General features: G+C 38.5%; 1 protein-coding gene across 1 annotated transcript; it reads left to right on the forward strand.

The window, feature by feature from the left end:
* The first annotated feature begins 8,488 nt into the window (after positions 1–8,488).
* TM4SF1 (transmembrane 4 L six family member 1) lies at positions 8,489–15,503 on the forward strand. The gene is made up of 5 exons (XM_071438306.1): positions 8,489–10,371; positions 12,152–12,241; positions 12,331–12,479; positions 13,872–14,052; positions 14,977–15,503. Exons 1-5 carry the CDS (start codon positions 10,195–10,197, stop codon positions 14,989–14,991), a joined length of 612 nt encoding a protein of 203 aa, XP_071294407.1. The 5' UTR covers positions 8,489–10,194; the 3' UTR covers positions 14,992–15,503.
* Positions 15,504–16,477: the final 974 nt, after the last annotated feature.

Consider the following 16,477-nt stretch of genomic DNA (forward strand, 5'->3'; position numbering starts at 1 on the left):
TTCCCCTCATGTAATAATAATGACAGTTTTAGGACTTTCTTACATTGGATTGGGCAAATTGGGTTGTTACTGCAGAACACTGTGCTAATTCATAATGCTTATATCTTATTCTAAGATTGATTTAGAGAAGTGGGGAAAGACTACCTTGCTTTTGGGAGTTTGTATTATGAAGAAATACATTCACTCTGCTGGTTTTAATATGAATTTCTAATAATGCTTTTTGTTTTGTTTTGTTTAAAGCAGGAAGAAAAAGCTTTTTTTCTTCCCTGTAGTGTGTGAACGTTTGGGAAATGCCTCCACATGGAGAAAGAATCATAGGTTTGACTATAAACATTTTGGAGAGTTCTAATGTTAAAGGTATGTCTTTTATATCCAGTAAGAAATTTCAGAGGCATGTATTTGTTTTTCAAATCTGATTAACTCTGAAAGTAAGATTCAGACACAGAAGAATGAATCCACAAAATTTTTCAGGCACTGTTCAAAAATGTTCAAAATGTTCAAAAGAAGTATTCCTTAACACAGGTGAAAGGCAAGGCTCCAGATCAGGTAACTTATAAAATGAATAGTTTTCTACTTCTAATCGAAGTGTGATTTTATTGGAGAGAGGTTATTAGTATGAGACCATTTTGAATTCTGTGTTGAAAATATTATGTTTTGCAAGCAACAAAATAAACTTTAAATAAAATTTCCAGTATGATTTAACTGATTTTTATAAAGAATTCTATATCTTTTCAGAATTTCTCATTGCTAACTACTGCACAATGCTGTGAGCAATATGATGAAATTAGTACCTTCAGCTATGTGAATAATGTCTGGATACACAGTGTTTTTTACTGCTTTTTCCTGTGCAGTAGCACGGGCTGTGTTACAACGTGTGGTAAATCTATTGCAATTGCAGCTTTGCTGCTGCTGCTCTCAGGTGCTGAGGCTGTGGAACTCAGCTTCACTTCACTCAGTCTGTGCTGACAGACAAGGCACCTGGGAAAACAGCCTGCCCAGATCTGATGCTAAGGGGTGTTCTCAGCTGGTTATTTTAGAGATATTTTCTCTTCCCTTGCATACTCTGTAGTGTGAGGAGGAAATCTGTCACTGGGGATTCTAACCATGTCTGTACATATAATGGTTGTCAGACCTCCCTCACAAGTATTTGAAGTATGTCGCCATTAAATAATTCAGCTAAAAAAGTTGTTCATTTTTATAACATTAGTCCTGGGATTTTTATAACATTAGTCCATGTGCTACTTAAAAAAATTAAAAGTAGTTAGAAAAAAGAAAATAACCATTGTTAAAGTAGTAAAGCAGCAAATACCTATTAAAAACAAGTCATCTGTGGATTGTAAATCAGCTAAAAAGTAAAGAAAGGGAAGAGATGCACTGATATTTTAACCTAATTTTAAGCAAAAGCTGGAAAGTGTTCAATTAAAAAAATTATTGTGTAATTTCCTCTTGTGATATTATTGTGATATTTTCCTCTTGCCTAACAGTAACATAAAAAATGTTGCTTGGAGAGTCAGAGAATAGTAAAAAGGAAAAAGAGTTGGTTTAAACCTTAGATCTCAGTCATCTCATGATCAGAGAAGCAAATGAATGCTACGGCACAGCTTGGAGCTCCTAAGTCTCTGTGTCTTTAGGTGTTGGTACCTCTCGGCAGCTGTTTTGTTCAGAGCTGGTCTCTGTCACATGGGGCAGAACATGCAGTACCAGCAGCATCCCAGCCAACCTTTCTTCCTTCGGTGAAGGGGAGAAGAGGGAGACTGTCTTCAAACAAAGAGAACTGCAGCTCTCCCAAGAGCTCCTCTGTTTTCTGTGGCAGATGTCCAGGCCCAGAGTTTCTGTTCCCAGCTGAGAGCTCAGCATGGCAGGAGCTGCACCAGTGTGTGTGGAGCAGAGCTTGGAAGAAGGACCCTAGAGTGAAGCTCTCCAAACACCCACCACGCCATTCTGCTTCCCAATGAGCTGGCTGTCAGCAGTGATCTTTCTATTTAAGGGTTTTGTTTCATTAGTGTGTTTGAGGGGCAGAAATGAAATATTGGAGGCTGATGAGGTTTGCAGTCCAGTTAAATTCAATAGGATCTATGCTTAGTAAGATCTTGTAGCTAAAAATCATCTTAATGCTTTGCATAATGACTGCTTTATAAAATGAACCGAAGGAAATCCATGATCACAGTGATTACTTATGCAGAGGTAGAAATTACCATGTGTGTAAGTAACAGGCTGTGTTAGTCTGGGTTTGTGTACTTTAGATAGATGTGTTTACTTTAATTTATTGTCAGGATTGTATTTGAACCTAACCAATTATTAGTTATAAAGTTGAATGTCTTATGGATATAGGCATTTTACAGCTATTAGTGGACTTTGGCTCCATAAAACTATTAGAGGACCTTGGCTCCATGTAGTATTTTGTCTTTCATATGATAACACCTATCATTTCCAAGTGTCTATCTAAACCTTGGTGTGTCTCGATTGTTTCAGATTATCATAGAAGTATGGAATCAGTTTATTAAAGCCCTCTGGGACCGTTGAGTCCAATGATTCCCCCAGGACTGCCAAGGCCACCCTAACTGTTTCACCCAAGTGCCACATCTACACAGCTTTTTAATCCCTCTGGGGATGGGGACTCCACCATAGGGCTGGTCAAACCTTTTGGCTAAGAAATTTTCCCAAGTATCTCATCTAAACCTCCCTTGGCACAACATGAGGCTGGCACATTATGGCTTATTCTACCAATATGGAATTACTCTCCTTAAAGTTCTCCAGTGCTGTACTAGTGTGAGACATCTAGCCTAATACAGTCCTTTGCTTTAAGAAAGTGAATATGGATTAGGATCCTATTTTTGTCATATGCCTGTTTGAATATATCCTTTGGTTCCAGTAGGACAGTTCACAATACAGGGCTAAATTTTGTCTTATAGGTATAAAATAGTTAATTTTTAACTGACACAGAACTTTAGTGTGTGCTAAGTTTTATTTTCTGTGTTTCAAGCAGTAGGAAATCTAGCTTTGAAAATGTATTGCCACTAGAATTGAGATGAATTACTTTACTGTGGTGGATCCTTGAACTAATGCCTTGAGGCCTGCACTCTATTCAAATGCAACTGCATGGGCTTTGGAACAGGACTGGTTCCAGATAGCTAAGAACTTGGACCACAAGTGAGAAAGTACCTACCAATAAAACATGTTCTAGTGTCTGTGAAGACTGTTTGAGAAGACGATCAGAGAGTCCAAATTATACTACTCTTACATGACAGGATAGTTAATTTTCAAATTTTTAAAAATATGTATTTTCTATTGATGTTAAGCTCTGCCTGACTAAAGGAACTCATTTTTGTTTCACAGAGCACCTTCTTAATGCAAAAGGAGAACAGGAATGGAGTTCCAGCCTCTTCTGTCTGTTTTCTCATTCTGCAGAGCAGATGTGAAATTCCAGGAGAGGAGAGACTGTCAGATGTGTGTTGACTGAATCTAGGAGGTGAGGGTGTTGCACACCTTCACTAGCCTCAGCAGGTTAGCCTTTTGTCTATAGTTCACAGTCTAAGTTCCGCCTTGTGCCATAGTTCCATGCAGAACTATGCAAGTGCAGTGTCGGTGAAGTTATGCTCTTGCAATGCTGTGGCTGTATCTGAGCCTTTTTTCTTTAAGGCAAGGAAAGACAGAAGTGTCTGTCATGACTTCTAAGGTACTGGGACTCCTTATCATCAAGATAAAATGACTCTATTAGCAGTGAAAAGTTATATAGCCCTGACAACTGTGTACCCTCTAACCAATGATAATTACTTTTCTTTTTCCTCTTTTTAAGTATAATTTACAATGTTAAGGATGATCTTTGAGATTGTTGCAAGATGAGCTTGTAAATTTTAGGTCTTCACTTTATTTTGACAGAAAAGTAGAAATGTCTTCTATTTTTCAGATTACTGTTTTATAATCTTCAATAATTAAAAGCAAAATCCAGATTCTGCCTTGGCAACATTCATTCATTCATGATCCTAGTGTTATCAGGATTGAGGTACTAGCAATAAAATTTAATAGAACCTTGTTGTTAACATTACTAGGAATGTACTGTTCAGACACTTGTCATGGTTTAACCCAGCCAGCACAGAGCTGCTTGCTGACTCTGCCCTCGATGGGATGGGGATTAATAGTGAGAAAACTGATGGGTTGAGATAAAGAGTTCAATAATTAAAATAATAATAATAAATTGTAATGAAAATTGACTGTAAACTGATTTCTGTTGGGATAATATTTTTATTCATTGCACATTAATCATAGGCTGGATTAATCAGCAACCTACTCTAAAAGTCTGCATGTGAACAATGCTGTAATGGCTTTGTAATTGTAATGATTTCACAGGACGCATCCTAATTTTCCTTGAGCCCTTTGTAGTCTCTAAGTAGTGCTCCTTTAGTAACCCTATGTCTTCATCTTAGAGCAGAGTGTAATTTATCAAAATCCCAGGAGTCAATGGAGTATAACACATAAAAGCCCAGGATGTTTTTCCTGACAGGCAAGTACTTTGTTGACAGGGTTGCAGTTTCTTCTGCCTGATGGTGCCTGCCTTTTTGGAGGGAAATCCCATCTGATTCAGTGTAGGCACTGGGGAAGAACTGTGGTATTTTGATTTTTTTGAGGGTTTTTTTTTCTCCTCACCTTTAGGGGAAGCTTCCAGTTTGTTTTGTTTCCTTTGTCTTTGTGCTTATGGAGAGCAGAGAGCAGGACTACTTTTCTGTAAAAGAAGAAAGTTGGTTTATTTTCTTCTTTAACTTAACATTTATAAGTTTTATATATATATATATATATATATATATATATATATATATATATATATATATATTTTGGAAGAACTATCTTTTGGAACTAACACCTGAACCAAATCCCACCTGTCTGGTCAAAGGTGTCACTTGGTGGGCATGGTACCTTAGTTCAGTTCCTCTTCCTGTAAGAGTGCCTTGTGCCTGGCTCCTGTGCCACCAGGAGCTGTTACTGAGCATTGTTGTATTCCACCAGAGGCAGATGCCTCTCACCTGAAGATGGTATTTCAGGTGCTGTTGTGGGAGACTTGAGAGCTAGAGGTCACTGAAGGCAAAGGCCCACGAATGGGCCCAGCAGGACCTGTCTGGTCACAGCCTGATTATCACTAGAGGGAGCTGGTGGAACTCTTGGGGTAGTCTATCTTCTGAGCACTGGCAAAAAGTCCCATGGGCAGGATCTGACTCCTGGGAGGAGATGGCTGCGGGACAGAATGCTGCTCTGGAATGAACACATCTGTATTTCTGCAGCATGAAATTCTATGGTTTTATACCGAAATGACACAGCTACTTTTAGCTGTAATTACAGTACAAAGGAATAGAAAAGTCCTAATTCAGGAAATTAGTATTTCCCCATCCTCCAAGCCAATTGCAGTTCATTAGAAAGGCACCATATCTGTGCATTTGAAAACCCTTGAATAGAGCAGCTGCAGTAGAGTGCTGTATCTAGTACCACATGGTAGACATGTCTTGCAGATTTACACAGCATACAGTCTCAGTTGTGTTGTTCCAGTATGTTACCTAAAAAAAATACTAAGAATGAATTAAATCATAATCAATTTTAAATGTTATTTTCTTCTGCTTTTCTCCCTCAAATGTTGCTTAGATGAAAAAGAATCCTCTGTAACTAGTTTTTTAATAATGGTCTTTAATTGGTTCTTTTTAATTGTTTTTTTAAAATATTTTTAAAATAATGGTTTGGGAGTTTTCCTAAAAATTCCATCTTACTAAAAATGTGTGCTACTTTTGTATAACATTTTTCAGACCCCTTGGAGGAACATGAGTTAAATGGTTGGTTTTATCCTTGACCGCCATTTTAAGGAACATCTTGTAGCAAAGATTCTGTGTGCTGAGTGTATATTGTTAAATGGATTTCAGAATTCCAATTTGAATGATGATAGCAAAGATTGATGGAGGGATGGGATTGCAGTTTAGGAAATAATTTTTTAAGAGTCTTGTGATCATGTCTGATTTGCTTTTCTGGTTGTGATGTCTGATTCAACTGCCACTGATGCTGAACGATATGCAAGTAAAGACAACATGCTGGAATATTAGTCATGCTAATGTGAAAGACATGTTAAATTTAAACATTCATTTCCCATCCTGCTACTATGGAATAAATATGTAGACTGTTCCCAGCCAAAGCAACAGTTGTGGGATTGTTCAGCAAGTATAATTAAAACATTTAATTGACATGAACTTACTAATGGCTAATTCCAGATGCAAGACTGCATGACCAATCTATGAAGCATATGCTAAGGAAAAAAAACCAGGCAAATGATTTGGTACTTTTCAATTTTCTTTCCTTTTTTTGAGCTTACAGATCTAAAATACATGGTATGATAGAGGTAGTCTGTTTTTTTTCTTCTGGATTAGTAGTTCACTACCAACAGGATCACTTTAAGAAAAACACAAAGGTAATTAATGACTGACTTTTGCACCACAAGACCCAAAGACATAACACTGGTAATTTTTGTTCCATGTTTTCAATGTCTGTTTTTTGTGGTTGCTGCAGGAGAGGGGAGACATCAGTGACACACTGCGAGCTGTAAGACCATCTGTTCCTTGTACTGTGCTATGCAGACTTTGTATGGTAAACTGATGCCAATTTTCTGACCCATACAGTCATTACAAACACACAATGTAGAAGAGAGGATGCTTATAGTACTGTGATGCTAATGCCTCATGCTTGTTTAACTTTTGCAAGAACATCACGCTTTTAGGGATAGACTAGAAATCTAAAATGCAAACCTGTGGGTAAATAGTACAGTCCAAGTGAAACAAACTTTTGCTGGCCATTTTGCAAGGCCAAGGTTTCACCTACAGGCTGTTGCAGAAATAGAAAAAGGATTTGTTTGTCCTATGTCCTACTTTTATCATAATAACATTGTTGAAAGAATTAATGAATGCAGGCTACAGCATGGTTTTTGTATGTCACCAGAAAACAGTGTTTGAAGTGGTTTATTTGATTGTGGTATTGCAAGTCCAGGGTCAGTAATAGTTGTTCTTAAGTAATGTTTATGGGTTCTTCTTTAAAGAGAGGGATTTCTGTACACTCATTTAGTGGTAGCTCTGCCCTGATTGTAAGCTTTTCAGTCTCCAAACTGGTAGGTTAAATGGAAAAACTACTTTTGTTGCATAGTTGCTGACTCCTTCTTACGTCAGCATTATTACTAATAAACGAAATGTTTTCTGTATGTGTCAGTGTGTGTTGCTACATAGAAGTGTGAGCACTCACTCCACGCTGACTTCTATGGTTCAGATCAGATTTCTGTCTCAAAGTGGTGACAGAGATAGCAAGCAAGCACATGCATGTGTATTACAGCTGTGTTAGGAGCAATTGCTCTCATAACAATAGGTAGTTGCTTGTGCTCATTAGTAGCTCATTAGTTCATCTGAGGAGCTGTGATCTAATTAATAAAAGTAATCTGGAGACTTTCTTCTCTCTGTGGCCAGGAGACCATAGGTACCAAGGGCTTCATGATGAGCAGTTTCCTCTTGTGACTATCCAGGTCGAGTTTGTCAACCAATGTAGGCTTGAGAGGTGGTGAGGACAATTACAGCTGCATCACAGTGTTTTTTGTGGATGATTACTGGAAAATATGGGTAATGCACCATTTGAACATTGAGAAATGGATGGCAGCATCGATGGGTCAAAGGGAGCTGGAGTTGTCCTAAGGTCACCAGGAGCTCTGTCTGCACAGCTGGCCAAGACCCTGCCCTTAGTTTAGCCAACAGGTGACCACACATTCCCACTATGGTCCCAACAATTGTCTGAGTCAGCACTGGCCTCCATGAGCAGCAACCTATTAAACAGTAAAAGACCAAAGGAGAACAGCTTACAAGAGAATACACGTGGGAATTATTAACCTGTGTAAATACATATGTTATGTTGCCCAGTCTTTCCAAATGAGTCCGTGAAGCCCACGCCATTATTTCCTTTGCTGTGTTTCACCTGCAGATGCCATACAGTTACCACATCCTGTCAATGCTTCCATGAGAGTCATTTTCCTCCATTAACATTTTTCTGATGGTGAAAATGTTAATGAAGATTCTGCAAAGAAAAGTTATATTCTGGTTAGACTTCCTGGTAGAAGCTGTATCATAGGGTGTCCAAATTGCAGTGGCACTAGTCAAGCCCCCTCGATTCACACCTGACCAGATCTTTCAATGTAAAAAAATTGTATTTGCATCAAATACCATGTTTCCTTCCTTCCTTCCTTCCTTCCTTCCTTCCTTCCTTCCTTCCTTCCTTCCTTCCTTCCTTCCTTCCTTCCTTCCTTCCTTCCTTCCTTCCTTCCTTCTTTCTTTCTTTCCACTGTTTTCAAGGTCATTGGAAGATATTTTAAATATAGAATTGATTTTAAACACAGGGTGTTCTTGATGACGTAATTTTTTTTAAACAAAGTATTACAAAAACCATTATTTAAGTTGTAAATAGAACAAATTTACAAGTTTTCAAATATATGATTAGGGCTAGGGTTTTAAATCCATGTCCCACAGGTGATATGTTGGTGTGGTTGTTGAGGTGGGGGAAGAGTATTGGGTGGTGAGTTTTGGGGAAGGAGTGGTTTGGGCTTTTAGCCCAACAAAATAAAGGAAGTTTTCAGTTGAGCGTCTGTCTTCTTCTGCAGAGGAAACTTGCAGAATAATGTTTAGGGTTGTTTTAGTCATTAGAGGTGAAGCACACAATAATGGCCAGCCTATGTTTGTACAATTGGAGGATATTTCTCATAATGAAGGAAGTCTCCAAGGTCAGCATCAACAATACCCGGAGAAGTTACATCACAAAGCCACAGCTGCACCAGCCTGCTCTCTTCCTCTGCTTCACCCCCCACCTTTTATTTTTGCACACTCTTTCTCAGCATAAGTTGCACACATCTCTTGCAAGAATACCATGGTTTTGACTTGGGCTTGTGTATACCATGCTATTTAGCTATTAAACATACCCCACTCCACCTTCAAAAATGGAACCTGAATATTTTTTTTAAAGTTTCCTTATAGTCTTCTAATATCCTGTACATTCCCAAACTCGATTTGTCTAGCTTCTGGTTTTGCAATGAGAAATACATTGTACTGTGATGATGGCAGCAGCAGCACCACCTGGATCTAGTTTGGGCCTGTGCATTTTAGTTACCTCCTGTCATGTGATGGCAGTAGGCATGGCAGCTCACACCTTTGTGTTGAGCTGTGTCTGAAGAAAAAGGCTCTGGGTTATTTTAGAAAAATTTGCAAGAGGGAAAAGAGAAAAGGCTAGATCTTAATTTTTATAGTGCACTTTGTGTCTCTATTTACTATGGAAATTAATGTTACTGGTACATAAAACACCATTTGGAAACCTTGGATATAATCTGTTTCTTTCTTGGCATTTTTCTTTTTGTGTGTGTTCTATACATGATATTTCAGTGCAAGGACTCTCTTTTATAATTCTTTTTTTAAGCAGTATTTTTCATGAGTGTTTGCTTGGTTTAACTGTTACCAAACCATTTACTAATTGACTGTTAATCTAAAATCAGCTTTTCTTATAATGGAAAGAACAAGGACAATCCTAAGAAGCTTACCTGTTCCTTTTATTTGTTTTCCAACCTCCTGCTGAGGTTTTCTGTTGTTCCATCAACAGGATAGTAAAGTGAGAGGTTGCTCTACATACTTCTTATTGCTGTAGACCTTTTTCTGTTTATATCCAAAACTCTGACTCAATGCTGTTGAAGTCAGCCAAGTCTCTCCCTGGCTTCAGGTTGTTCTGAATCAGCCTATAAACCTCAAATTCAAAGCTGCTTCTAACAAAGAAAACAAAACATCTTTCCTTCAATTCCTAACAGAACTTGTGTTGTGGTTTAAGCCTGTTGTTCACATCTAATCATGTTCACCAGTGATTATTCCAAGCATCATATGTTTGTGTGAAATCACCTAGTATTCAGTATTTCCTTCATTGCATTTGGTTAATCTACAATTAATGCATTTTAAAAGGGCGGTGGTGTTCTGCCATCCCTGCCCTCTCACTCTGCAATTGAGAATGGTGGTTAGGAAGGGTTATAAACGTCATCTAGGTAGTTAGGTAACCCCTGGTATTTAAGGAGGTAAGAATAAACACTGATCTTCTTTTAGGTGTGGATAGGTGTGAGATAGGTTGAATCGGACAAGTTGAAGGAGGATTTTTAAAGTTGAAAAAATGTGTTTTGGAAGGTGTGCTAGATGTGTTGGTTATAAGTTGCTCATCCTTGCCCTCCTCTGCATTGTGGCCAACACTTTACTTTATTTTCCCAATGGTGAAACAAGATTTGCTTCAGAGCATCACCTCAGCAAATACGTGGAGTGCCTTCATGGCATTCTAGGTGGAGGCTTTCTGGTAAGTATTAACCTAGTGTCTTCTTTCAAATTTATTTTGGAGGTACTTGGTACTGCTCTTTCTCTACTGGTTACCTGAATTTATTAATCAAATATCTTTGTCAACAGGTGTCTCTGTAGTTGTGTATATAAAAAAGAGCTGTATTATCCCATAGCTATAATTAATTATTATTGATTTTGTTATCTACAACATTATGTCGCTTTAAAGCTAAAAAAATCATAGGGTCAGGGGCACAGAATCCAAATGCAAAAGTGAAACAAAGCCTCTCAGCAAGTCACAGTTAACATAAATGGTTAAATCTTAAATTGTTGTTATATTATTGAACTACTTTCCTTTTAAATGTCCCTAAATAATGAGCATTTAGATATAATTCCTTAATTTCTATTATCTGACATGCTGACAGCTATTTCTCTGCCTTAGCTGTTTATTCAGAGGAATTGAGTGGTAGTTGTTAAAGCTTTGCATTTGAGTAACAGGATGCAAGGACTGAGTGCGTTTATTATAGGATGTCATTAATCTGAAGTTCTTATTTTCTATCTTTTCAGTTTTGTGGATCACACTGCAGCATATTTAAGACCTCTAACTCCAGGCTTCCTTTTTCATCTTCTTTTAGAAGTCCTCTTAGAAATAGGTTATAGGTCCCTTCCAATTCTTAAGACTATGATTTTATGATCTCAAGGTGTCTGCAAATCACAGGTTGAAAACAATTGCATGCTAAGGTGTTTTGTGTTGTGAGAGGTGCTTACAGCTGTATTACAGTCCCATTGGGACCTGGAGTGGGATTTGCAAAGACTGGGCTTTACACACAGAATAATACAAATGGAACCAGTGGAACTTCTCCTGCAGTGCACTTGTACAGCCTCTTCTGGACTTGAAGCATTGAGGCTCAGCGTCGGGTTTGAGTAAGGGTTGACAAGTATGTGTCTGTTCAACAGGATAGTTATTGTTCTAGTTTCATGTTAAGTAAGTCTGTGGCATTTGCAAATAACTCTCTACCCTTTCTTTATTTTTTTTCCAGAGTACTCTTGGGTGTAGAGTCTTAAGTGGACACTGTTAAGTGCTATTATTGCTGGTGGGAGGATCCTCTTTTTAATCAGCTCCTTCTTGTTCATTCAGCTCCTTCAGTTCTTTCTTGATTTTATGCTAAAAACTCAGGATGGTTTATGCTTTTCATGGATAGCTTCTGCTTTGTTACTTTGCATTTCTGTCACTGGGAACTGGTTGTGAAATCTTGGAAAAAAGTAGATGTCTATAATAAGATGTTTGTCTGAATTGAGCAAAATTTTATTAGACTTTCTACTGTAGTCAGACTGGTTTTTCACACAGGTAATTATGATTGCTCTTAAGTAACAAGTATATTGGCAGCAGCTGTTTTTCAAATAACTTTATTTTGTAGTCCTCATTGGAATAAAGCTAATACCCTTCTTTTCTTTTTTTTTTTTTTTTTTTTTTTTTTTGGCAGAGCATTTTATTTGCAAATACAGCATTTAATGAAAAGAGAAATTTTTAAAGCTGAAATACTTTAAATGTAGCAACACCCCAACAGTTTCTTTCTGTGCTTAAGTGCAATATTGCCACAGTGGCAATAGAAATATACATGTGCTGGGGTTGGTGATGTCAGTAGTGAGATGCCTACTGTGTTAAATAGGACTAAAGCTGAATGACCTGTACAGCTTACTGCCAAGAAGCAACATAAATGAATGCAGTTTGAGTACTGTATTATATCTGCCCTCTCTGTGCAACCAAAAGGAACAGTGTGGGGTTTTTGTTCCATACCCAGGTACTCATTCCAGCTGCAGTGTTCATTGGGCTTCACAATGACGACTGCTGCGGGTGCTTTGGCCATGAGGGCTGTGGAAAGAGCTGTGCGGTAAGTGAGCCTATACATCCCAGTCCCAGGTAATCCCAAAGACAAGGCGATGGCTGTGCTGAAAGTTCATGTTTATGTCTGCTCTGCAGATGCTGTCCTCAGTTCTGGCAGCCTTTGTTGGGATCCTTGGCTCTGGATACTGTATAATCATTTCAGCACTGGGCTTGTCTCAAGGACCGTATTGTCTTACCCACCTAGAAAGAAACTGGATCTATCCTTTCACTGACTCCTCTGGAGGGTAAGTTGTCTGTTCATGAGGAAGTTATCTCTTCCCAATGTACACATGGGCTTTATTCCAGTACCTTTCAGCAATGTTCAGTAACCATATATCAAAATCTATTCATAACTCTATCCTTCCCAATTCGAACATAACAAATGGCATCAATTACCCTTGCTGCTAGAGTATAAAATCAAAGCCATTAAAAAAATATAGGTGATTAAATCTATACATCATATACTGTTCATGTCCAGGAACATCTCTAACAAAATATAAAGTTTTAGGACTTTGAAGTATTTACAGACTAGGAATAGTGGTTGTTAAGATATTTGTCTTATCATTTGTGTAAGAGTCTGTTTTGTCAATCTTGCTTCTGAAGCTGCTTTGCACCAGCATAAAGTGGCACAATGCCCACATTAGTGACAATGGCATAGAATCTCATAAATGAAACTTGAGAAGATTTATAAGAATCTTTGTACACTGCAGGACAGAGAGGGCAAGAAGCTCCTAACTAACCCTAATTAAGGTTCTCCTGCGAAAAAAGTCTCAGTGTGCTATTCTCCATTAATGCACATAAATCCTGATGTGGTTCATATCACGGCGGGCATTTAAAGTGTCTGTATGGCTGGCAACCTCAAGGGTGTATCTAGCAACAGCTTATGGCTGATGCCAGACTAGAGACAGTTGGAGTACTAAGAAGCCACATAAAGCTCTTTGCAGCAGAGTTTGAATTTTATATTTCACTTGTATCTCTTGTATAGTTTGTACTTCACTTGTATCATTCCTCTTTCTCCATCTTTCTGACTGTGACTGAGTGTAGAAGAACTAGTTTAGGTCCTTGCTGAAGGCAAGTTCTGATGTTCTCAAGATGTGAGTGAGCAGTAACAGCTGAAATACTGCAGTACCTCACCATATTTTTTCTGTGTTTGGCTCATCCAAGTAAGCATATGAGGGCCCAAAGACAGTGACACAGGAGAGAAAGTGACCCATTTGCCTCAGATCAATGATTGCTATCTTTAGAAAAAAAGCCCAATCTTGCAAAGCTCATGTGACTGTTTTGAGAAAAACCTTTTCTCTTTCAGCTTTCTTGAGTTTGTGCCTCACTTTAACCAGCAATAGGAAACCTTAACCTGCATTTATACCTTAGATTATTTTTTTAAAAAGAAATTAAGACACAGCAAAAATGTGTGGTTGATATTTCAACATCTTCCTAAACTAAAGAAACCTTGCATGGAGTAAAACATTGCTTTTTCTATTCCCTTAGGAGTCTATTTCTAAGGCAACCTAGCCTATTAGGACTCCATAGAGTGAATAGCCTCAATAGAGTTACAGGCTAGACATAATTTGGTTATAGTGTATGGTAAGTATCCTACTCTGACACAATGTTAATATGCTTTTAATTGCTGTGTACAGGTACTTGTTTGAGTATAACAAGTGGTCTGAATGTCAGGAACCTCAAAACATCGTGCAGTGGAACATCACCCTCTTTTCCATCCTGCTTGTTTTGGGAGGAATAGAATTCATTCTGTGCTTCATACAGATAATCAATGGCATTCTTGGAGGACTGTGTGGGTTGTGCTGCAGTCATGAGGAGGTAAGTAGTTTGCAGACATACCCATACTTCCAGATGAACATGTAACTTGTTACTTATACTACTGTGGAGTTTTACTCAGCAATTACTTTATAGGTATTCTTAAGCAACAATTCCCTGTACAGCTGTTCCTATAGCCCTGCTGTGGTTAGAATTTTCATGCAGTGTTTGATCACATGCTTTCAGCTGATTCCTCAATGGTCACAGTAATGTTAATCTGCCTAAGAGCTAGGAGCTAGAGGGCTTTTGTCTGTCCAATGACACATGCAATCATCACACTGCATAGGTGATATAACTGAGATACTGATCTCCTGGTGTTTGTGGTCTTTGCCTAAACCATTGTGTTATTTTGTGGTGCTTGTTCTAACTATATTGTATTAGCCTTGGCTTTTGTCCACAGCAGCTCATAAGCTACTGACAATATGCTGCATATAATGAAAACTGCAGCATCCTGGCCTTGCACAGTGGAAGTAAGATAAGAGAAAGAATTAAATTGCAAATAGCTAATAAAATCTGCAGACAGATCTGGAAGGTTTTGGAAGGTGGATTTTTTTTTTTTAGTGAGGAAAGGAAATTTTCTCCAAATTTCTTTAAAGCCTTGTTAAATAGTTTGGACATATTCCAAAATCAGTATCAGAGTGCTAGTGTTGGAAAAACCATAGTTTAAAGCATGAACCAGATATAATTTATATCACACACTATAGGTAAGCATGTGTTTCACATTTTTAATTGACACAGTTGAGTCCTGGGGCTCTTTCAAAGCTATTGCCACTTTCTTCCCCCTGTCTTCCTTGCTCTAACTCCAGTATAGAAGAGCTATGCTATGGTTTTCTAAATGTGCTCAGGTTAATTTTTACATTTTTAGTTGGATACAATATTAGCATTCTTTCTATTAATATGTTTCTTTCTTTTTGTTCCCCCCCACAGACATATGTTTGCTAGAAACCTCACCATGTATTGACATTGGTGCATGTGTGTGCTGTAATGAATATACTGTGGATTTTTTTAAAATATTCCAGGCAAACTGAAATACACATTGTTGTCAAACTGTGCTGTTGCCATGAATTTAACTGACTTGGGGCCTTTGCCGTTGGAGTCATATGCAGGTTTTCCACTAACCTGCCTGAACTGAAAGTAAATGTATCCTGAATATCTTTGGTTCATTTCATCTTGGTACAGGCAACTGCCTTAAAACATGTCACTAAAGTGACTTTATTTATTTTTCTCTTTCTACTGACACAACAGCTCTGTACTTTGTCCTGTTTTCCCAATAAAGTTGCTCTTTCATTCTGATCTTGGAATGAACACAAACCAAATCCAGCCTGGCCTGGATAAAAGGTTTTGGTTAGCTGGACCAAAACCAAAGCAGCAGTAAAATGTGGATGACTGAGGGCTTTTAAGAATTTTTCTGAACTTCCCCTGTATTTCACAAATAAAGATTTGTATTAAAAATACCCAGGAGGTGTCATTGATTCCTTCCCTGCCCATGTTGAAACACTGCTTGCCTGGTCTTGGAGTAAAGGACAGTGGTGGCCTGAGAACATGGATTTAATGCAGTCAGGTTATAACCTGTTTTTCTTCTCCAGCAGGCTCTGCCAGAGTAGGAACTGCTTCCTTGCTTGGTTTGGCTCATTGAACTGGAACAGGTGTTTGTTCCTCAATAAGGGTTCAACAACAGCTCTGGGTCAGATACAACAGCACATGTGGAGACTTAGTCCTGGGTCAGGGCTGGCAGCTCTCAGCCGGGGAGCTGAGAGGGTCCCTGCACATCTGAGCCTAGCTTAGCACCTCCTGGTCTCCCAAGGGGGATCACCTCCTGATTGCTCCATTTTATCCTGAGATAAAACAAGATGCGGGCATGACTCTTGTTTTTTGCCTCAGCTACCCTCAGGCCTCACAGCGTTCAAGGAATGCAGCCCAAATTCAGGTCAGTAAAGACAGATTAATCTGAAATACCTGACTTTACTGGCTATCAGCCTGAAGGCATTACTGTAAGGTCCTGGGTAAGAACCTTTGAAGTATAGCTTGTTGCACATTAGAGTGAATGTTTCATCACAAGTACATCTGAATAATGTGCTGCCAACAGCATTGCTGGCAAAGCCAGCATGGTAGCATTGCTGCTGGCAATGGCATTTTTCAAGTGAAAACCAAAATGTGACAAGCTCTTTATTTCAAAGGAATGAGGCTCAGTTTTTGAATTTAGCTGTTCATACTGTCCTTGAAAACAATCAAGTTAGTTTCTATTCATGGGATAAAAAGAAGTTCCAGTGGGTGACAGTGCATCCTTAGGCTATTTGTAACAAGGAGGGTGGTCCTTAAAGACAGCCAGAAACTTCAGGTGTATCTCAGGCTGTCTGCACAGTTAAGTCTGCCCTGTACAAATACATACCTGAAAAAAAGAAGTGAACTGTGAAAGCAAAATTGTCTA

This window comes from Agelaius tricolor, unplaced genomic scaffold (genome assembly GCF_023055355.1).
Source record: "Agelaius tricolor isolate 1412-34295 unplaced genomic scaffold, bAgeTri1.0.p SCAF_12, whole genome shotgun sequence".
Lineage (NCBI taxonomy): Eukaryota > Metazoa > Chordata > Aves > Passeriformes > Icteridae > Agelaius > Agelaius tricolor.